The following is a 24,231-nucleotide window of genomic DNA, read 5'->3' as shown; positions in this document are numbered from 1 at the left end:
CCTGGTAACCTCAGGGTGAGGTGTGAGTATTCCCCTGTGATTCAGGGTAGGTCTGAGTACTTCACTCCCAGTTCTGTTTATCCTACCTCGCACCACTATGGCTCGGGTCAAGTATGAAGTAAGCCTTCACTTCTTCTTTGGTCGAAGAACGCTCCCCTGTAGCCAGAGCATTGCCCTGAGCTGACGCCCATGCATAGATGGTAGGCCCCTGACTAACTGGGGCCTGCGTTGAGGCAGAGTGGCGTATGTTGTACTCCCCTTGTTTTTAAGGGTGCTAAGCTCTCTTGCTGAGTACACTACCTTGGGCAATGTGATTAGGCACCAGGACGTTGTAGGCGCTGTGTAAACAGCTTATCTGCCAACGAAGGCTGCGCAATCAGGTAGTAGGCCTCAGCAGGCCTCCTTGTATGGGCAGCCCCCAATAGGGCGCTGTAGGCCACTACTCGAGAGAAATGGTTGGCCTTGGTGGTTCGGGCAGTTGGCTCACCGGTGGGTAGTAGGCCTTAACCCCCTGGGGTCGGCTATCGCGCCGGCGCGATAGGCAGACTTTTTTTCTTATCAGTGCAAAAGAGACTCAAAATACTCTGTTGATTTTAATCTTACATGTAAGTGTTATACATCAGTCGATCCTGTTTAGTGTATATTATTTTTCTGTATACTCACAATAAAAACAAAGTGTTGTGCTTTTTGTCAAATGAAGAAAAATAAACATGATGCGAGTTTTGCCTTCTCTCTGTCAGTGCAGTCCATTCTGAAACGCGTCCGAAAAATGAACTCTAACTCTGCAAATACTTGTCATACAGGCACGAGAGATTTTTCTTTATGAAGCTTGAATTCTCTTCTTTTCAATGAAGTAATTTATATAAAAAACAAATATTCTCAGTTTATGTAATCTGTATGAAAAGAGAGTGCTGTCAGTATTTTTTTCCCCAGCTCATTACACTTCATTACGCGTTAATCTGACACGCCCACGGAGAACGCGCGCTATTCAAACGCAAATGTTGAGGAAAGCCATGACAATGCCCACATCAGCCGTTCCACCGCGGAGGTAAAATGTGGGGTGTATTTGCTACCTTTTACCGCTAAGAGGCGCTACAATCATAGACTCTGAAAAGTGTTCGTTTATTCTCTCTAATGCGTAATCTGCTGCTCATTCAGAGCGATTGAAAGCTGGTAGCAGATGAATTCAACAAGTGAAACGTAGTTAAAATAATTCATAATCACAATACTGAAATTAGGCTGAAATACTGAAATGAAATTGAATAAATAATGAAAACATAAAACATTGCAATAAAAACATTTAGGCTACATCAATGAAGCTTTACAAGAGCATAAGACTTTAACTCTAACAGCGTACAAACGGTGGCTCAGTGATCAACGCAACAACACAAGCTTCAGGGAGTTTCAATCGACCCGAGATCGAATCTCAATGTGGCATACATGTGTCACGGTTCATGGATTCAGTGACTCGCCCTCGCTATGTGTGTGTGTGTAGTACGAATGGGCGCGGCTCGTCAGCATTGCTCGTTATCCTCGCTGATGAGCTGATTTAGCGCCAGCTGTGTTGAATGAGAATGTCCTATATATTGTGTGTCATATCGTCCTGTCTTTGTCAGATGGTTGTTGAGGTTCTCGGAGTTCACCTGTGTCTCTCCTCGATCTAGTGTTTTGTTCCTGTGCTTTGGATTTATTCGGTTTGGAGTTCTTCTGCCTTTTGACTGTCCCTGATCAACGGTGGATACCGTCCTGTTCTGAGTTTTCGCGGCCTGACTACCGTCTGTACCTGTTCCTCGGATTCGTTCCAGCACAGTGGTTATCTTCTGGTCCTGATCTGTCTGCCCACGGAGACCTGCGCTATCGAGTCTGACTTTCATCATCCTGCCGGCATATTCGTCCTAGACTACTGCTCTCTCTCTGTGTTTAAATAAACACCTGTTCACTTGCAATTGAATCTACGTCTGTTCTTTATCTCCGTGACAGAACCATCTGACCATTCATGGATTCAGCGAGTGCGGAGAACGTCGGGCAGATGGTGGTCGACAACAACGCCCGCATGGATCGCCAAGACGAACAGATCGGAGCTTCGGGTCGGGCAATCCAGGCTCTGGTAGCGCAGGTGTCGGAGCTCACCTCTCAAATACAACGTCTGAGGGGTCCCGCTGTGCCAGCACCGCCCCCGCCTGTTCCCCTTGCACCTCCCAACGTCAATCGTCCTGAGCCGCGCATTCCCACGCCAGAGAGGTATTCGGGTGAACCTAATTTGTGCAGAGCTTTCTTAACTAAATGCTCTATCTTCTTCTCTCTCCAGCCTGTGACATTTTTTTCGGAGGAGAGTAAAGTGGCACTTGTAATGACGTTGCTATCTGGACGCGCGGCTCAGTGGGGAACAGCGGTGTGGCAAAACCAACACGAGTGCTGCTCCTCGTTCCAAGCACTCGAGCAGGAGATGAAGCGCGTGTTCGACCGCGCGGTGGCCGGACGTGAGGCGGCTCGTCAATTGGCCGATCTTCGTCAGAACAACAGTTCCGTGTCCGATTATTCCATCCAGTTTCGAACATTGGCCGCCGAGTGCAAATGGAACGAGGAGGCACAGTGGGACCTATTCCTGCATGGGCTGGCTGACCGTGTTCAACGTGAAATCTACACTGTGGAACTACCGAAGACTCTTGATGGACTGATTGAACTGGCACTACGTGTCGATGCTCGTTTACAACAAGGAACGAAGCGTCAGTTCCAAGTTCCTTTGGTCGACGGAGGAGACTTTTCCGGTCTCAGAGGCACGAGCACGGTCAGCCCCTCGAACGATCCTGAGCCCATGCAGGTAGGTCGAGCTCGACTCTCCCGGGAGGAGAGAGAACACCGTCGCTCGAGAGGTCTGTGTCTCTACTGCGGGGAGGCCGGCCACTTTGTTTCCACCTGTCCTTTAAAAGGCCAAGCCCGGCGGTAGGATGGGGACTACTGTCGGGCGGATTATTCCGGACCAGACCCTCGAGCGCCACCCTTCTCCCGGTGAGACTCCAGTGGGCAGACGGATCCTTCAACGGCGAGGCACTGGTGGATTCTGGAGCGGAGGGGAACCTGATTGACTCTTCACTGGCCAGAAGACTTCACCTCCCCATCACGACCCTGAACCACCCCATCCACATCCACGCACTCAACGGACAGGAGCTCCCGGGAATCACTCACACCACTGGGGTTATCACACTCGTCACTTCGGGTAACCACACGGAGAGGATCTCACTCTATCTCACCCAGTCACCTCACGCCCCAATTGTCCTGGGTCATCCGTGGTTGGTGAAACACGGGCCCCGGATAGAGTGGGGACAGAACTCAGTGTCCAGTTGGTGTGAACAATGTTATGCCTCGTGTCTTTCGTCTGCTGTTCCGTCTGTTTCTCGTTCTATGTTGCAGGAGGAGCCGGTGAATCTGTCTAACGTGCCACCGGAGTATCTCGACCTGAAGGAAGTGTTCAGTAAGTCCCGGGCTGCTTCTCTTCCTCCGCATCGTCCCTATGACTGTGCTATAGATTTATTACCAGGTATGTCTCCGCCTAAGGGCAAGTTATATTCACTTTCTGTTCCAGAAAGGGAGGCTATGGAGAAATATATTTCTGATTCTCTGGCAGCGGGGTTCATTCGTCCTTCCTCTTCTCCAGCGGGGTCGGGATTCTTTTTCGTGGGGAAAAAGGATGGGTCGTTGCGACCTTGTATTGATTACCGGGGGTTGAACAACATTACGGTAAAGAATACTTATCCTTTACCGTTGATGGCTTCAGCCTTCGAGAGGTTGCAAGGAGCATCCATCTTCACGAAATTGGATTTACGTAATGCTTATCATTTGGTTCGCATCAGGAAGGGGGATGAATGGAAGACCGCGTTTAACACCCCCAGGGGGCACTTTGAATATTTGGTTATGCCGTTCGGGCTTTCCAACTCCCCAGCCGTCTTCCAGGCACTCGTCAATGACGTGTTGAGAGACATGGTAGACCAGTTCATATATGTTTACCTGGATGACATATTGATCTTTTCTTCGTCTCTCCAGGAACACTGTCAACACGTCAGGCGAGTGCTTCAGAGGCTGCTAGAGAATGGGCTTTTTGTCAAGGCGGAGAAATGCGCGTTTCATGCACAGTCTGTTCCTTTTTTAGGGTACATCATTTCGTCTGAGGGAGTGCGGATGGACCCTGAGAAGGTGAAGGCTGTGGTGGAGTGGCCAAGCCCAGATTCCCGTAAGGCCCTACAGAGGTTTCTGGGGTTCGCCAACTTCTACTGGCGTTTCATTCGCAACTTCAGCCAACTAGCCGCGCCTCTGACTGCCTTGACCTCCCCCAGAACGGCGTTCAGGTGGTCAGACACAGCTGAGGCTGTGTTTGCCAAACTGAAGGGCCGCTTCGTTTCAGCCCCCATCCTTATAGCCCCTGATTCATCACGCCAGTTTGTGGTGGAGGTCGACGCGTCAGAGGTGGGGGTAGGAGCAGTGCTGTCGCAACGTTCTCCCACAGACGACAAGATGCATCCCTGCGCGTTTTTTTCCCATCGTTTATCTCCCGCCGAGTGTAACTATGACATTGGTAACCGAGAGTTGTTGGCAGTCAAGTTAGCGTTGGAGGAATGGCGTCATTGGTTAGAGGGGTCGGGGGTACCTTTTATCGTCTGGACCGATCACAAGAACTTAGAATACATTAGAACTGCCAAACGATTGAACTCCAGGCAGGCTCGGTGGGCACTTTTTTTCGGACGTTTTGATTTTGTTCTCTCGTACCGCCCGGGTTCCAAAAACATCAAACCCGACTCTTTATCTCGTATTTTTGACCGCTCCGAACGCCCGTCTACTCCCGAGTGCATTTTTCCCGAGAACCTAATTGTCTCCACACTCACATGGGAGGTCGAATCGAAGGTCAAGTCGGCCTTAGAAGGGGTAACGCCTCCGCCCGGGTGTCCACCGAACCGATTATTTGTGCCGGAGGGATTACGGTCTGACGTCATTCAGTGGGGGCATTGTTCCAACGTGGCTTGTCATCCAGGAGTCAATCGCACTAGTTTCTTAGTCAAGCAACGATTCTGGTGGCCTCGCATGGCTCGTGACGTCCACAGTTTTGTTTTGGCTTGCTCGGTTTGTGCCATTGGTAAGACTTCCAACCAACCCCCAGATGGGTTACTCCAACCGCTGCCTGTCCCTTCGAGACCCTGGTCACACATAGCGCTAGATTTTATCACCGGCCTCCCACCCTCCCAGGGTAACACGGTCGTTTTGACTGTGGTGGACCGGTTCTCGAAGGCGGCCCATTTCATTTCCTTGCCCAAATTACCCTCAGCCAAGGAGACAGCGTTGGCCGTCGTAGATCACGTCTTTCGTTTACATGGCCTCCCGACAGACGTGGTTTCCGACAGAGGTCCCCAGTTTGTGTCCAAATTTTGGAGAGAGTTTTGTAAATTACTGGGAGCGACTGTTAGTCTGTCCTCAGGGTTTCACCCCCAGAGCAATGGTCAAACCGAGAGAGCCAACCAAGATCTGGAAAGGACGTTACGATGTTTAGTCTCCAAGAATCCTTCGTCCTGGAGTCAACAACTTTCTATGGTGGAGTACGCACACAACACGTTGCCAGTGTCGTCCACGGGTCTTTCTCCGTTTGAATGTAGTGTAGGATACCAGCCACCAATTTTTCCCAGTCTGGAATCCGAGGTCGCGGTTCCCTCCGCTTACGCCTTTATCCAGAGGTGTCAGCGCACATGGACCAGAGCCCGTGAGACTCTGCTCCAGGTGCGTGCTCGCACCAAGGCTAAAGCCGATCGCCACCGGTCTAAGCCTCCCGAATACGTCGTGGGTCAAAAAGTGTGGCTTTCTACCAAGAACATTCCGCTCCGCTCCGTCTCTAACAAACTTGCTCCTAAATTTATTGGCCCGTTCACTGTCGCCAAAATTATTAGTCCGGTGACAGTCCGCCTCAACCTGCCTCCAGCGTACAGGAGGATTCACCCCGCCTTCCATGTATCTAAAATTAAACCCATGTTTCGTTCTACCATTAATCCGCCTGCCCCGGTTCCTCCCCCGCCGCGACTCGTAAATGGGGAACCAACTTATTCGGTTAATCGTATACTGGATTCTAGACGGAGGGGACGCGGATTCCAGTATTTGGTGGACTGGGAAGGTTACGGTCCGGAGGAGAGAAGTTGGGTTCCGGCTAGGGACATCTTGGATCACTCCCTTATCGATGATTACAATCGGCAGGTAAGGGGGTCTGAGAACGCCAGGCGGCGTTCTTAGGAGGGGGGGTACTGTCACGGTTCATGGATTCAGTGACTCGCCCTCGCTATGTGTGTGTGTGTAGTACGAATGGGCGCGGCTCGTCAGCATTGCTCGTTATCCTCGCTGATGAGCTGATTTAGCGCCAGCTGTGTTGAATGAGAATGTCCTATATATTGTGTGTCATATCGTCCTGTCTTTGTCAGATGGTTGTTGAGGTTCTCGGAGTTCACCTGTGTCTCTCCTCGATCTAGTGTTTTGTTCCTGTGCTTTGGATTTATTCGGTTTGGAGTTCTTCTGCCTTTTGACTGTCCCTGATCAACGGTGGATACCGTCCTGTTCTGAGTTTTCGCGGCCTGACTACCGTCTGTACCTGTTCCTCGGATTCGTTCCAGCACAGTGGTTATCTTCTGGTCCTGATCTGTCTGCCCACGGAGACCTGCGCTATCGAGTCTGACTTTCATCATCCTGCCGGCATATTCGTCCTAGACTACTGCTCTCTCTCTGTGTTTAAATAAACACCTGTTCACTTGCAATTGAATCTACGTCTGTTCTTTATCTCCGTGACAACATGTTGTTAACCGATGTTGGCCAACAGCGTTTATATTTTACCTTCTTGATGCTTAAATAGCTAACTGTTTATAACTGTTTACTTATTTAAAGTCAAGAGTTTTGTTTAATTATCATTACAACATAAATTTGCTACATTCCAGTAGAACCGCAGCCGCTGCACAAAGGACACAAACTGATGAAGGAAGATTGTCAGCCGAGTGCATTAGTCTGCTCGTCTTTAGTCTGCTAAATTATTGTGTAATGTAAAAGAACACTAAAATTACTTAAGTTTGAAACCAAGTTCGAACATTTCAAGGTTTAAATAAAGTGTTTTTTTTTTATTTAAAACAGGGTTGCATCGGGTTTAGAGTTTATTTCTTTTGCGATGCAAAATAAGAAACACTAGGCTAATATTATTCTTGCGACATTTTAAATTTGTATTGCCAAATAAATGACATTAAACAATTAAAACAGTAGGCCTACAAAACGAAAATTGTCCAAAGCAACATAATTAAATTAAAACATGCGTTTTTCTTTGCCTCTCTCGCGCTGAATCTCTTTTTAACAAGTTTATTTAGTCTCCCTCGCTCTCCATATGAAAGAGGAACATTAACACCTAGGCCTATTGTCCTGCGCGCTCGATAGGCTACAGCACTGAACTGTCCCTCCAACCCCCCACAGGCTATCGGAGTCTGAGGCTGATTTAACACAAAGAGAAGTCGTAATTCACACTTAAATCGCTATTCTAGACAGTGTTGATAATGAAGGAATTAAATGATTTAAGTTACATGTAGCCTAGTGAAATTTCTGTCATAAAAGTTTATTACTAAATATTTCATTATTTCAATAATTGATGAAATAAAACTGGTTTGGGCCAGCTTTTTCCAAGCAAAACTAAATATAATCTGAAAAAACGCATGTTTGTTGTCATGAACAAAATGTTCAACTTAATATTAAATTCTACAGGGATCTTTGGATCCTTTCAACCAGGCATGCAATTTGTGAATTAAGTTTTTATTATTTTTTTTATTATTCAAATAAATATCGAACCACGGTGCTTCGTGGTAATGCTGCTAAATTAAATAACATGTAGGCCTATAGAATAATTATGAACTTAAATGAAACAATATCGCAACATTTCGACAAATACATTATTTGATCTGTTTTTACATTTTAATTCAGGGCGATTTAGCCTGCTACATTTCATTAGAGCGAGATTTTCACCCTTGTCATTTTCTCATTGGGAAGCGCTTACAGGCTACATGTTTGAGTAGATCCTCTGTACCTCTCGTTTTCATATGGATTACATAATCAGATAACATTTATTAGCCTGAATATTTAGACATTTAAAGGCATTAGACAGAGCCGATTTCTTATAGTGACTGAGCTGAAGTGGCTTTCGGTTCATTTTTGTGACGCGCAGTTCCCGGAGACAGAGACGACAGATAAACTTTTGTCGTTAGCAAAAGTTCGAATAAAACCCGATTTTAGAAAAATGCATAGGGCCACTCGGCGTGGTCTGCCAAAACACTTAATTATAAACTTCAATATTTCATTCAAAATAATCTCAAAACGCTTTGTGAAATTTTGAAAAGCCGTGCATGCATTAAGGCCACTTGAACTAATGGACAACTGAAACGCTGGTTTTGATTTTATTGTTTATCGTTGTTTAAACGTGCTTGTTCTGTTGCATATCTCTATTTTATATTTGATATGGTCTATTGGTGAAGTAGCCTATAGCATTGATTAGCTGTGGAGGGAGGGGTGTGGGGATTCAAATAATTCAGCAGAAGCAGGGATGTTTAGACCAGAAGGAAATCCCCGTCCCCCTGGCAAATCACACTTTACTTAAAACCATGTTTTTAAAAACTCTAGGTTGTAGGGAATCAAAAAAATAATAATAATAGGCCTAATAAAAAAAATATATATATATATTGGCTATATATATAAAATTACTTTTTTTACAGAACTGCTTTTGAAATTACGATTGGCCTCATACGATTGGTACAGATGCAAAGTCGTTCTGTTGGATACTATTGTTCCTTAGTGTAAAATGGAAATGCATGGTAATTTTATTTTATAAATATAAGCAAAAAACTGTATGGTGTAACAGAGTTTTAGAGCTACACAAATCTCTCTGCATTAATAAATATAAAATTTGCAGTAGACCATGTTTGTTCGGGATTTGAACCCGTGTCATCTTGATGATCGAACCGTCAGTTCTACCGCTCGGCTATGAATTTTCTCACTGAGAAATGCCCAAACGTTTGTTTGTCATGAGCGAGAAAACGTTTTGTCGTTAGCCTGTGAGTGTAGGCCTACTTTAGCCTACATGAATAAAAGTAGACCTTTTACAGTTTTAAAAGATGATATCTTATCTGTATGACCAACAATTACGCAGTAAGTTCTTTTAGCTGTTATGAGAAAAATAAATTCAAATGAACGCGCCGCCGCGTTTGTCAAACTCTAATTCAACATGCCAGAATAAAGCCAGATTTTAGAATAATGCATAGCCACTCGGCGTGGTGTGCCAAAATACCCTAATTATAAACTTCAATATTTCATTCAAAACCATCTCAAAACGCTTTGTGACATTTTAAAAAGCCGTGAATGTATTAAGGCCACTGGAACCAGGATCGTAACTGCAACGCGCTGCATGTCTCAATACAGGAGCAGAAGCGCTGGTTCAGATTGTATTGTTTGTTGTTTAAACGTGCATGTTGCATATTTAAAAATATTTGTTTAAAAATAAATGTTTGTTGTAGGCTTATTTGCAAATTACCATAACTTGTAGAATTTCATCCTTACTGTTAATTGACATTAGCCCCACTTACGTTTTGATAAATGTCCCTTTGCGCCACCTGGCGGTCATTTCGCGAACGACTTTGAAATGCGACTGGTTTATTTTTATTGTATTGGTCTACTTTAAAAAATAATACTTTATAAGACATTTATGGAAAAAGACTATTTTCTTTTCAAGATTCTGTAGAATGGCCCATATAGCATTTGACTAGAATTTGTTTCCAGGTATGACTAAAAATGTGCTTTTGGCTTTCATTTATATTTTGATTGTTTGTATATATATATATATATATATATATATATATATATATATGTGTGTGTGTGTGTGTGTGTGTGTGTGTGTATATATATATATATATATATATTTAGGCTATATATATACAAGAAAGAATGCAATGACAATATATATATATATTTTCCTTGCATTATTTCTTGTGTGACACCCCTGAATGAAAGGCTCATTATTATGCAGGGTCACTGTCTGAGAACCACTTAATATTCATGATAGGGGTTGGGCCGTTCCGCCCATCTGCATATTGCCTTGGCAAACAAAAAAAATGTTTTTCACAATTTAAAACAATCTATTGGTTTATGTGAATGATTAGGAAGGATGATTTTCAGATCATTTTGAAGCCAGAACTCGAAGCGTCAACATCCATTTGTCAAAAGTCTTGTGGACACATATTTAGTATTTGTTTTGTGGTCTTATTTCAGCAGCTTTCATTTTAATTTTTTTCAATAACCACGCATAAACAATATTCTCTTAAAAATACAAACAATGTACATACAAGTTGCTCACAGATTATGGTAGCCCTGTTTGTGCTATATAGAGTGAATTTACACCTTTGCCATTAACATGTTTATAAATAACTGAAAAAAGCACAAATGTAAGGGCATCACAGAACATCCAAATGGCCCCAAAAACACCTCAGACCCCAGAGGGTTAAACAGGCCTCCTCGGAGGTGAGTCCCAACATTGTGGGACATACTTTATAGCCGCTACAGGTAGCTAGCCGTACTATGCCTCCTGTGGGTGGGCCCAATAGTTACGTTGGTGTAGTATGGTTCCCAACGGTGTTCCTTTGTAGCAGAATTGACTTGCTATCAGCTAGTAGGCCCAACCAGGCCTCCCTGATAGGCGAGTCCCCAGCTGGCTGGCCTTAGCAGGCCGCCTTGGAACTGTCACCCGGACTCAGCTACCAGTTACTAGGGGTGGGCGATATCTCGATATTTAAAATATATCGAGATATTTTTTAAACACGATATGGATTTTGACATATCGTATATATCGATATATTGTTTATATTTAATCCTGATTTCGCCACTTTGCTTGTTTGCCTTCTCTGTGCTGTGCTCGCCCCCGCCTCCTTGCTTTTGTTCCCCCTCACCTCGCGTGTTGTCTCCTTCAACAATTGTCTCATCCGCAACCAGCCCGGAGGCTACAGAACTCCGAGTGTGTCTGCGCGCGAGCGACAGAGCACGAGAGAAACCGAGTGTGAGCATTAATTGCATTAGTAAATTGGTAGCCTACATACTACAATATATAATTACTATATAAGAGGCATGGAAGTTCGATTAATGGACTCCAGTAATCAGAAGGCTACTACAAACGTCTTGTTTTAAACTATTGCAGGGCTCGAATTTCGGCGCGGGTATTGCGCATAATTCTAATCATTCCCGCAGGTCTCCCATTTATAATGCGGGAAATTCCCGCAATCGTAATCCACACAGATTATAAAATCAAATCATTCTTTTAACAACTATCTGCCAGACGCAATTTCACAAACAGCGTGAGTGTTCAGCGGTGCCGCTTCTTTCTCGTCTCTCATAATGTGTTGTGCAAGGCAAGCATCAAGAGCTGCGGCGATAAAACACACCATCATGTCCCGTTTAGGAGTCAGGACATGATGGATATTCACTCGCACAATCGGGCCAGCAGTGCATCGTGACTGAAGTTTACCATTTGCACGTCTTTTTAAGTCTTACCAGTTTAAACATTCAAGCGATTTTAAACTAATCAGTGCTCGCGCGCTCTCTGAGAGATTATTTTCTATGCGCACATTCATAGAAAATCCGCCTTAAGAACAGCTGGCCAGTAACAAAAGTTATTTTTCGCGGATTATATTGCTTTAACACGCAAAATTGTCAATTTCGGTCGTCGTGAGTATACTCTAAACATAGTCGGTTTTGTCTTTAATAAGCATAAAACGCATGCCAGTATAATGAACACAGGATCCGTGCACTAGCTCTTAAAGTGACGGCAGCCATATGTGTGTCATTCATTTTGTTGTCAATACAACAAAAGATAGCTTTAAGTTAAAGGAATCAGGATTAATAACCTATGTATTTAATTTATTCAGGACTAAAATACTACTCAGTGTTATTTTCCATTTGATTACTTTATTCAGTTTCTGTATATGAATCACGTGATTAATAATGATGACGAAATTCAGGCCCTGTGTTTAATTTTTCTCATTTGGTTACATTCTGTTATGGAAAATTAATTTTCTATTGATTGTAGGCCTATATTTTGAGTTGTATTCACATCCATTTTCCTGTAAATATATCGAGATACATATCGAATATCGAGATATAGCAAAATATATCGAGATATATTTTTTGCTCCATATCGCCCAGCCCTATCAGGTAGTAGGCCACTCAGGCCTCCCTTAAGGTGAATTCCCACTTAAGATGGCTATCAGGTAGTAGGCCTCACCAGGCCTCCCTGGAGACACGCCCAAGGACAGACAACTCGACAGCTAGCCTGACTTTTTATCGGGTAGCAGAAAAAGCTCCCAGATATTATGGCTGTCAGGTAGTAGGCCTCACCAGGCCTCCCTGAAGACGAGTTCCCACATGCTGTGATTATCAGGTAGTAGGCATCACCAGGCCTCCCTGTAGGTGACCACATACTGTTGCTATCAGGTAGTAGGCCTCTCCAGGCCTCCTTGTGAGTGGTTCCCTAGCGGTGCTGGGTTCAGGAAGCTAGTGGCCTCTTGCTATCATTTCAGCTGGCCTTATCAGGCAGCTGCTGAAAGCGAGCTTGCGCCCTGGCTCGACTAAAGTGTTCATTCTCTGCTACCGGTTCCCTCTCGGAACCTCTTTCCTGCCTACAGCCTGATTTTGCCTACCAGGGGGACCATATGCTCCCCTCATTGAGGGTCACTGTGAGCATGCGGACTCCTGAGTCTGGTCAGACGGTCGTAGGCCTCTCGTGAGGCCTCCCAGTTAGATCAGTCCTTAGGCCTTCACAGGCCTCCTCAGTGTTTTGAAACACAGACACTGGGTTGATCCGTGGATCGAGTAGAGAAACTCCCCTCGCTAGCAAGGGTTGGAAAGCACTATGCTGAGTCATTTGTCGGACACAGAGGAGGAAAGCAACCTTCATCCCGAGGGCTGTCCAGCTTATGAACATTAATAGGAACAAATGATTTCTATGTGCATTTTTTATTATTTTTATTTTTTATTATTATTATTATTATTATTTGTTATTAGGTGTTCAAGCACGAAGTGCTGAAAACCTATTGTAATTGCTATTTGAAAAAAAAAAAAAAAAACTAAAACGCATTGTGCAGCCCAAACCGTAAGGCCTAGAGACTTGAAACCTGGCCAGGTGGTAGGGCCTCAGTTTGGGGAGAACCTATCAGAGTATGACCCTGATTGGCCCATAGGTGGCGCTACAGCAACCAAAAGTACTAAATTGCCCATAACTCCTAGACCGTTTGACCTAGAATCAAGATTTGTACACCACTGCGTTCCTTGGCTCAAGACGGACAAGATGTATATCTCGGATTCTCGATTTGAGCAAAAATAATTTGTTATGGCCAATTTTGTCCAAAACCTACTTTTGCTAACTAGTCCCTGGTTTTTTCCCTGATCGGAACCAGACCAGTCTAGGACAATTCTATGGACTCTCTAGATTAATAATTATCAAAAAAAAGTTGAATTTTGCCCTTTGGTTCACTGTAACAGGGTCATTTAGAAAAGGGGGCGTGTCAAAATACACTCAAAAGCCTATAAATAATAAATAAAAACTCAGAACTTGACAAAAATTGATGAGCACATGTGTCATAACATGGTGAAGAAGCATGCAGAGTTTCATGGAGATCGGACCATAGGTGGCGCTATAACTGTCAAAAAGGTCGCCTATTATTAGGTGTTCAAGCACGAAGTGCTGAAAACCTATTGTATTTGTACTGATTTTTATTATTAGGTGTTCAAGCACGAAGTGCTGAAAACCTATTGTATTTGTACTGATTTTTATTAGGTGTTCAAGCACGAAGTGCTGAAAACCTATTGTAATTGTGCCGATTTTTATTATTAGGTGTTCAAGCACGAAGTGCTGAAAACCTATTGTAATTGCTATTTGAAAAAAAAAAAAAACCCAAAACGCATCTTGCAGCCCAAACCGTAAGGCCTAGAGACTTGAAACCTGGCCAGGTGCTAGGGCCTCAGTTTGGGGAGAACCTATCAGAGTATGACCCCGATTGGCCCATAGGTGGCGCTACAGCAACCAAAAGTACTAAATTGCTCATAACTCCTAGACCGTTTGACTTAGAATCGAGCTTGCTGCACCAATGTGTTCCTTGGCTCAAGACGGACAAGATGTATATCTCGGATTCTCGATTTGAGCAAAAAAAAATTTATATGGCAACTTTTGTCCAAAACCTACTTTTGCGAACTAGTCCCTGGTTTTTTGCCTTAAAGGCCTTAACTGCTTGAACACCGCTAAATGCTGCTTGCAGCTTTAATTTATTTAATTTTTTTCCTTTCTTTTTCGCATTCTGATTAATTTTTGATTTATGTATAATGATATGTGGGATGTAGTGTGTGGTTGTGCAGTGTGCCTGTGCAAGCTACTGTAATGTGCCCTTCAAATTTCCCCCTGGGGACAAATAAAGTGCTTTGATTTGATACTCTCCGGGATATCCCGTCTCTGAGATCCAGGCCGAGTGGTTCACTGCCAGCTTCGCAGTCCCTCGGGTTGGATGCCTTACCTAAGGCAAGTGTCCAGAGGCTCTGTCTTCGGACAGACAGGAAGTGGCCAGACTAGTGTCTATGCTCTGACGCCAGGTCAGGCCGTCCTGGTGGCATTTCGGGGTGAGTACGTTCCCCTGAATAGTGATTGGCTGGGGTTCCTTCTAATTGAAGTTGTGGTCCTAGGCCTTTGAGCAGGCCCAGGTAGGCCTTACATTTAACTATGTTTATGGAGATTTTCCTGTGAGGCTTATAGCTTGGGCTATGACCGTAGGGAATGATGTCACTGACAGCCCAGTGTGACCTGAGGGTGAGTGGTTCTAGCATTTCATTTGAATTTGCTGGTTCGGACAGTTGTCACTGCCTGAGGGCATGCACTCCCCTCAGCATGGCGGAGTGGGTATTTCGTTCCCCATAGCGTCGATGACGTATTGTTGAGTTCCCTTCGAAAGGGAACGTCTAAGGTTACGACTGTAACCTTTGTTCCCTGAGAACAGGGAACAAAACAATACGTCGCCATGCCTCAGGGCCCGCCTGCCGTACAGTCCCTTCAGACGATAAGGTGATTTGTCATGTTTGCAAGGCGCCCTTATATACTTCTAGGTCGCACATTAATCATTCACGTTAATGATTACGGGCTGTCGCCGATCAATGTGATTGACGTGATTTGATAGTGATTTCAGACACCTGTCACGCCTGAAGTGTTCCCCATAGCGTCGATGACAAATTGTCTCGTTCCCTGTTCTCAGGGAACAAAGGTTACAGTCGTAACCTGAGACGTTTTCTTCCTTTCCTATTTTGCTGTCTTTTACTTTTCTGTATTGCCCTGTTCTGTCCTGTATTGCTTTCTTCTCTCTCTCTCTGTCCCTCTCCTCTCTGTATGGGTGCCATCTTGTGTAAATTGAGGTTACCAACCTAAAGTTTTATATTCAGACATATTATTATTACTTATAACTTTAAAATGTTATCTTTTGTTCATGAAATGGCTGCACTGTGTTTGCTAGCATTAGCCCTAAAACTGTCCCACTCAACCTGAAAGCACTGTCCCACTCAACCTGATGTCCCACTCAACCTGATGTCCCACTCTACCTGATGTCCCCCACTCTACCTGATGTCCCACTCTACCTGATGTCCCACTCAACCTGATGTCCCACTCTACCTGATGTCCCACTCTACCTGATGTCCCCCACTCTACCTGATGTCCCACTCTACCTGATGTCCCACTCTATCTGATTTCCCACACTCTACCTGATGTCCCACTCTCTACCTGATGTCCCACACTCTACCTGATGTCCCCCACTCTACCTGATGTCCCACTCTATCTGATTTCCCACTCTCTACCTGATGTCCCCCACTCTACCTGATGTCCCACACTCTACCTGATGTCCCACTCTACCTGATGTCCCACTCTACCTGATGTCCCACTCAACCTGATGTCCCACTCTACCTGATGTCCCACTCTACCTGATGTCCCACTCTACCTGATGTCCCACTCTACCTGATGTCCCACTCTACCTGATGTCCCACTCTACCTGATGTCCCCCACTCTACCTGATGTCCCCCACTCTACCTGATGTCCCCCACTCTACCTGATGTCCCACTCTACCTGATGTCCACTGATGTCCCCCACTCTACCTGATGTCCCACACTCTACCTGATGTCCCACACTCCACCTGATGTCCCACTCTACCTGATGTCCCACACTCCACCTGATGTCACACTCTACCTGATGTCCCACTTTACCTGATGTCCCACTCAACCTGAATTCACCCTACAATATTGACAGCACTAAAATAATTTCGCTGTTTGTGACTTCTGCTGCAAACTCTTTTCGAAGGATTACGTTAAACAAGATACACTTTAAAATCTTAAAATGAATAATATTTCTATAATTGTTTAACCATTATTTATCATGTGCTTGTATTGTACATTAAAGTACACACAGAAGCAGGAAGCTTCTTGCTGTGAGGCGACAGTGCCGACTCTCTCGGCTCGTATCCGCCTCCTCCTCTTATGGTGTGTTCACACCGAACGCGAATTTAATTATTTGCACGAGTAGATTACATACAAAGTCAATGCGAATGTCTTCCGCGCAAGTTGAAAAATTTGAACTCGAGCGAATGTTCAAGCGTCTAACTAGACGCGATAGACGCGTATTTGACGCTCTATTCGCGTTCGGTGTGAACACACCATTATACCTGTATGATGAGGGAGGCACATGCGAATTCCACTCGCCAATTCTCATTAAGCTTTCTGAAGTAGCAGAGGTATTTGGGACTCCCAACTACATCGACACAATGACGAAGATAGGGAACTGGAATTATACTTTTTTTGTTGTAAAATGCAACAATCACAGGTTGTTTTTCACAGAATAAAAAAAACACAAATCTTTATTTGCAATTTAAAGAAGACTAGTGGTTTATTAATTATAACTGGGCGTCTTTCTGTCATTATGGATTGAGAGAATATGTTTCCTCAAAGTATCAGTGACAGACATTGCGTACATTGAGTTTTGTTCAGGGGCACCTGTGCGTTATAAGTCTTATAATAATAAAAAAAAATCAATTATTATTTTAATATAATGACCTACAATATCCAGAGTAAATGGCTGGAATACACTACATGACTTTTGCCCAGATTCGACGAGTCAGCCTGCCGATTTTGAGCAGATTGAAGAACACATATTGTTTTCATCTGTCATGTGTCTCCTAGCAAAGAGGTGTGTGTTTCTGCATGAGATTGTGTCTGGAAAGACTTGACAGTCTGCCAGTGTATGATGCCCAGTTTTCCCTCTGCAACCGTCCCGTGCAAGTATATGATGCCAAGTGTTTTCAAATCTGTTGAGGTTTTAAAAGTCCTGTAGTGTGTTCCAGCCTTAACACAGAGCAGAACCAGTCTGTTTATTATCCGGTCCAAACACATCATGCTCTGTGTGTGTCCTTCAGGCCAACACACCACCGATGATGACAGCAACTACGACTCCAAGCAGCACACAACAGATAATAATCACGCTTTTCTTCTGTGTTGGGAAGAGTTCAAGAAAAACAAATACAAACATGGGGAAAACAGTCCAGGCAGCGTGAAAAGTAGAAAAGAAGAGTTACTGTAATGACCCAGGCAGAAAGTTCAGTGCATATTTAAAGATTCGAGGAGAGCAGTTTGAGGATGTTGGGGGTTTTCCATTCATTTATGACATGTTGTAGATGAATTTACAGATAATGGGACGTGCCACAACCTTTATAATGATGTATCTGTTGAAAAACGGTGCAGTTATAATACGCGTTGACTAATGTTAGAGATTAAGGTCTAAGAGAAAGCAGCGATTAGCTCAACGCTGCTCTCCTCGATGGCATCATTTTGAATGTAAGGAGTGTAGCAAGTGTGTAACACTGTTGATCCATCATCCCAGCTCTCTCCACAATGGATAACAAACATGCCACAACACAGACATGTAACACACATCAATGCAAAAACACAACACAAACAGTTGGGAAATAAATAGTGCCTATTAAAAGTATTCACCCCCAGTAGTGTGTATGGAGCACCAAAATATCACTGGGACAAGCACGCGGTTGATTTCTTACCAGTCACGTAAACAGCTACATGGAGATCATTTGTGTGTAATAAACTGATCACAGTAAAACTGCACCTCTACCTGGAAGGTTCAGCATTGAGGCAGAACATACAAGTTGTATTTTTTTTTGTATTAGTTTGTTGGGCTGGGAAGTCGTAATTACGGCATCAGGTACTTACATTATGACTCGACAGCTGAGCGCAGGCTTTTCACTAACGTTGCATAGGCTATGCGTCAATATCACATTTGCACAGTCTGTACTATTTGAATTCGTGATTGATTGACTGGCAAATTTAAATATTTAACAGAACGATAAAATAACGTTATTAACCGGTTAATGGCCATTTCAAATGAGCATGTCTGTTCAGAACGATTAAATTTGATTTTGTTTCTGTTTCTGGTTCCTGTCAAAATGTCGTTCGTTTGTTTTGGTTCATTGAACAGATTCGGAGCCCTGATTGCTGCTACATTTTAAACTTAAAAGTACAATGTTTACATTTGGTATTTTATATAGCAATATTTTATGTTGGGCCTGTAATTATTTGTTTTTGAAAAGTGTTTATATTTCATTTATATTTTATATTTCTACATTCTTAATCAAACATTTGCCCAGGAGTTGTAAATAAAGGGAGAACATTTTTTGAGTATATACTTAATATATACTCAATATATATATATCAACTATTCTTTTTGTTGATACTAAAAGAAAGTATTTTCCAAGTGGTAAATATATATATATATATAAACTATTAATTGATTGAATTTACGGAAAAGGTACTATATTGTGATATATATCGTTATCGGGATATGAGATTTTGGTCTTATCGCCCAGCCCTATTTCTTTCATTCCAACAAAGTCACCAACAATACAGATGCTGCATCTATTGCACTTACCATATTTTCTCATTGGCACTTTATGGGAGACTGTGACCACTGCTAAACATGTCTGATACAGCGAGACCAAGACTGAGATTTGTGACCATCAGACTAATCGCCATGTTTGATGTATTGTAAGCATATAAACCTGATGGAGTCATTGTCTTGCTGGAATACAAATGTGTCCAAGCATAAAGACAAAGCTAAACAGGAATGGTTGATACAGCAATGGCAATGTTCTGGAGAGCCCAAGTCAGAGTCCAGATCTCAAATTCATTGTGCTTGAGCTTGACAAACAATGAGCTACAGTATCCACACAGAACCACTGCAAATGATAGATATGGGTATAATTACTGTAACAAATAATGACAAACTTCTGTAATAGAATATTTTTCTTAAAAAAATAAATATCAGTTCCAGAAAGTGAATACTTTTTCTAGGCACTGCACACTGTAGCCCATCTCACAAACCAGCTTTTTCATCTTATTACACACTCAATCTGTACATAATTTCCCAGCATGTCTGTGTCTTTGTTCTACTGAATTTATTGGCTATATCACAAATAAGAGAAGATAAAAACAGATGGTCCTGAGCTCCAGCCTGGCACAAGCTACTCCCTTTGTAATGTCCGAGCACCACTACAGGTGAAGTCTGTTGGCTAGCTCAATCCAATGGCTAGAGAGATGATGAGGATGAGAAGACAGACGGACACACAGCTGCCTATCAGGATCAACTTCTGTGGAGGACATGGACAGAAAGCAGAGATCTTCACTTTAGCCCATCAATTCATGATATCTTAGTTCTGACAGGATTACAAACCTTCTCAACCATTTGTCATTCAGGTTTAGTTCACCCAGAAATGAAACAGGTCATCAATTACTCCCCGTTATGTCCCCTTTGGATTATAAGTACTGGGACTGGTAAACCACTGGACCGGTCCTCTGCTTCTGACATGGTGAATCATCAGTTCCTCCTCACTGATCTGGTCAGCATGGGAATAGCCCTTTGCTGGCTTGAGTTGCTCCAGCTCTTGATGTGTTGATCCTCAGCTCATTGCTCATGTCTTTGGATGAAGGAACATCCCCTTCAGCTCAACCTTGCAGATTCAGTTTCCCCTGGATGCCATGGAAAACTGTGGCTGGTTGATTTTCATTGTCTTTTTGTGTATGATAGATGGCCAGAGAACGTAGAAGAAACTTTTATACTTTATGTTTATTATTGTGGATTTAGAAAGCTTTTTACGAATGAGAAAACAAATCGACCCGTCTGCATTAGAATAATGTGGACAGCACACAGACAAAGCTTCACATAACAGTATAAGGAGTGGGAATGAAAAAAGGCGGGAAGCGAGACAGATATGCAAATGCTCATGCAGGACGGATGGCAGCACTGACGTATCTTTCACTCACCCTTCGTGTATTACTCTGGTACTTTACAGCCTTTGTGGTCTCTTGCACTGCGTCCCTAATGAAATCCACGGTAAGCTCCACGTTATACTCTATACAGTCTATCATCTCTCCCTGACCAGAACAGAATATGGACGGCAGCAGAGAGGAAGGAAAGAAAAAGAGAAAGGTGATTTCACAGGAGTTTAATGGATAGTTTGCTATATCTCACCGTCCTGCTAGTCTTCCGGACTTTGACAGCTGCTTTGGTTTCCTCTTTGGCCTTTTCCACATATTCCTGAGCACTGCAGACATTCTTCTCTATATTGTTTATTAACTCACCCTAAAAGAAGACAGGAAAACAGCTCACTAAACCAATAATCTGGCAAACACTAAATACAACTTTTGATTTTAATAATGTATTAGTAAATGTTAAAATTACCATTAACTAAGATTAATAAATTCTGCAGAAGTATTGTTCATTCTTAGTTCTTGTTCTCTAAAGTAGTTAACTAATGTTAACTAATGAAACCTTAGTGTAAAGTGTTACCAAGCCGCTTATACCAGCCTCCTACGCTTCTGCCGCTGCAGTCCAGCGCAGCGGCTACACAGTGTCATGATGGAAATAAGACAACATCTCTATTGCAAACCCCTCTATGTTGCAGTTGTTGTTGTTGTTGTTTTTGACGTATACCTACCAACGCAACTTCATTACCATAGAAACCAATGCAGATATTCCGGAAAAAGAAAGAGCAGCATGTCATACGGATCTGAACAGTTGCGAACAGACAATAATTTAGATCAGATTCCAATCAGATACACAAATAATCGGATTGGGACTGACAGTGTGAATGTAATCTTAGTAACATTAAAGCAGTGTTACAGTTAATGAGATAATTAAGTGATTAATTAAAAGGGTCATGAACTGAGAAATCAAAATTTCCTTGAGCTTTTGACAAATAAGAGGTCATCTGCGATAAGAATATCCTGTAAGTTTAAAAACTGAAAACTTCTTGTTAGTCCACATACAGCTTTTATTTTAACCAAGCCCAGTGAATGACTCATTGTGGAATGTGCCTATACCCACATAAAAAAAATTTCTGGGCTAGATCCGGTCTACACAGCCCCTTTTCCCACGGCACAGATGCCACAAAGAATGATGGTCCTGGAGTGTCACAGACCTGGATTAAAGACAAGGGCCACACATAGGTCATAACTGGCCAGAGTCTCAGCCAATTATTGCCCCATAACTGGCCCTGAACTGGGCCTGAATAGGTTTTAGTGTTGGTACCGATTATCATAAGTAAACCAGAAACCAGTCCTTCCAGAAAAACGCGGAGTTTTTATTGTGATTGTTGCGGGCAAAAATCCTTGATTACGCGGCCCGTTTTCTTTAAAAATGCGATGGAATATGCGGGATATTTATGCAATTTTTTGCGATGAAATTGCGGGAACTTGCAAAAATTGCGGGAACTTGCAAAAATTGCGGGAACTTGCAAAAACTGAGGTTTGATGAAAAAGAGAAAAAAAAAGTGATTCCCCCAACACCCTGTTCTCACTAGGCTACTACCTTAATGTAAAGAGTCCTTTCTTATTACTTCCTATGATAAGCAAGCATACTACATCACAGAAAGTGCTGGAAATATTTAATTTCTCATCTTGTTTTATTTCAGACTGTAACGAGTGGAAATAAGGTGTGGCCCCTTTAAGAGCTGCGCGCTCCCAACTGTCTGCAGTATTATATTTGTATGTGCCATGCGCCTCGAACACCCCATGTGTGCGGGTAATTTCTGTTTGATGCTACTTTTATCTTATTTTGTTTATTAAGTAACGATGTGGACGGTAGAACGTGTGACAGACAGTTACGAGTTCGATTTGGGAATAAAGTGCGAGTTGTGAGATGCCAATCGCCTCCGTGAGTCTGTCTGGCCTCTGCAATAACTTCAGCTGTGAGCTATCCCTATTTTTCTTCCCGACACAACGCGTTACAAGACCTTAATAAACACATTAAACTTACAAAACATTGAGTCAAACCAGTTCTGTAGCTTTACTAGAGGAATATGCTACAGCTTCAGTAAAAATGAATAAATGAAATATTTAAAAATAAAGTGTGCTCCTGTTTTACAGCTTTTCAATGATGTTCACGTCGCGTAATTACGTCACTTCATAGCGTTCCCATGGCAACAGGGGGAAGTGGCTGCTCTTGTGTGAAGCAAACGCAACATTTTCCAACTTTCTGCTAAGATATATGTGACTTTTTTGCGACGAAAATGCGGGGATTATGAAATCATGCAAGCCCCGCATATTTTGCGCGGAAATCAGCAATTTATGCGGCGAAATTGCGGAGTATTTGAAAAAATGCGACCCCCGCAAAAATATGCGGAGTTTGGCTGATTTTGCATTGAATTCAGCGATCGCATAATCGCGTTTTTCTGGAGGGACTGAGAAACCCCAAAACTGAGCCACACCTGAGCCTTATCTACACTGTAAAAAAAAAAAAGGTTAAAAAACAGCCAATGACTGTCAGCTACGGCTGCCAAACAAAAATCGTAAAGGTAAAGTAAAATATCCTAATTTAAATAAAGTACAAAAAACCTTTACAATTTTAATTGACCTTTTTACAGAAAAACACTGTTACTTTACAGGTATTTCCTCAATTATTGCTAACAAAGATATTGACTGTAAAAAGTGAATCTCTTGCAGTTAACTACACGCATGAATTGTCACTGCATCAGTGACTATACAGTTACTGCCTCTTAAATAAAGCAACATGAGGTGTTATCAGTGTTTCTCTGCTCATCCTGGACTGAAGCACAGGCTCTACTCTTCAACACAATAGTGACCCACAAAACAGACCATACTGAAACACGTTACATCCCGACAGAACATTAAACACTAACAGATCTCTCAAGATCTCAGCATATTCACTTATTACAATCTATGCGTTACTTCTTTCATCCTAAAGTTCTTATTGAGAATTAACAGAGGTTTAGATGTTGATGTTTTATTGAAATACTAAATTTTTATTAATAAAGTTATAAAAATAAAAATAAAATAAAAAAGTTTGATACTCAAGTCACCATTGTGGTGATCAGTGTTTGCTTTAGTTGGGGCCTTGACATTTTAACATGAGTTTTTCTCTGGTTACTTTAACTGTGTGTTTCTAATACATGTTTGTTATGGCAAAAAAATGCAAGAGAAACTCTTATCAGATATTTTTGGTCATCATTTAGTGGCCTGATTTATTACTACCAGAGTCTCTGATTAAATTGTTTAATATTAATTGTTAATTTCATATGCGAATACTACTGCAGAAATTCCTGCAGTGCTGTGATACTCTAAAAATGTTTATTAAGTCATTATGAATAAAATGCCTTTTTACAGGATCATTTAGACTCACACCGACATCAATAATCATTGTATGAATATCAACAATGGTGACAATTATTCAGATCAACTCTCAACGTCACAAAAAAAGCTTTGTTTACTGTCACCATATTTGAGATTCATATGTTAATTCTTGATGTCTCTGTGTGCCTAAATAACACAGCTCAAAATATTTCTGTATAATGACTTAAAAACAAATTAGAACACCAGATTATCATAATACTGATGCCACAATAGGGCTGGATGATTAATCGAAAAATAATTGAAACCGAAATTCAGAGCCTATAACTGACGTAATTTTACCTTGTCGGTTATTTCGTCTTTTTAATCCTATTAATATTTCCGCCCTCTGTGTGTTAATGTTCTTTCCCCTTAAAACATATTACCGCGTGTGTAGTCACGTAACTCCGCCCCGTCCAGTCTGCGACATTGAAG

General features: G+C 42.6%; 1 protein-coding gene across 4 annotated transcripts in view; it reads right to left on the bottom strand.

The window, feature by feature from the left end:
• Window positions 1–17,238: 17,238 nt before the first annotated feature.
• stx1a (syntaxin 1A (brain)) overlaps window positions 17,239–24,231 on the bottom strand; it is a 96,776-nt gene continuing 89,783 nt past the window's right edge. The window contains exons 9-11 of one of the 4 annotated variants that reach the window (XM_056264687.1): window positions 20,642–20,752; window positions 20,434–20,544; window positions 17,239–17,593 (exon numbers count right to left, since the gene is read on the bottom strand). In XM_056264687.1, the coding sequence (XP_056120662.1) occupies window positions 17,516–17,593; window positions 20,434–20,544; window positions 20,642–20,752 (300 nt within the window). In that variant the 3' untranslated portion in view covers window positions 17,239–17,515. Of the gene's footprint in view, window positions 17,594–19,515; window positions 19,761–20,433; window positions 20,545–20,641; window positions 20,753–24,231 lie in introns of those variants that run through there. The other 3 variants (XM_056264685.1, XM_056264684.1, XM_056264686.1) reach the window with 3 other exon arrangements.

The sequence above is a fragment of the Rhinichthys klamathensis genome, unplaced genomic scaffold (genome assembly GCF_029890125.1).
Source record: "Rhinichthys klamathensis goyatoka isolate OS25496 unplaced genomic scaffold, OSU_Roscu_1.1 h1tg000223l_1, whole genome shotgun sequence".
Classification (NCBI taxonomy): domain Eukaryota; kingdom Metazoa; phylum Chordata; class Actinopteri; order Cypriniformes; family Leuciscidae; genus Rhinichthys; species Rhinichthys klamathensis.
This window is presented reverse-complemented; position numbering and strand designations above follow the sequence as displayed.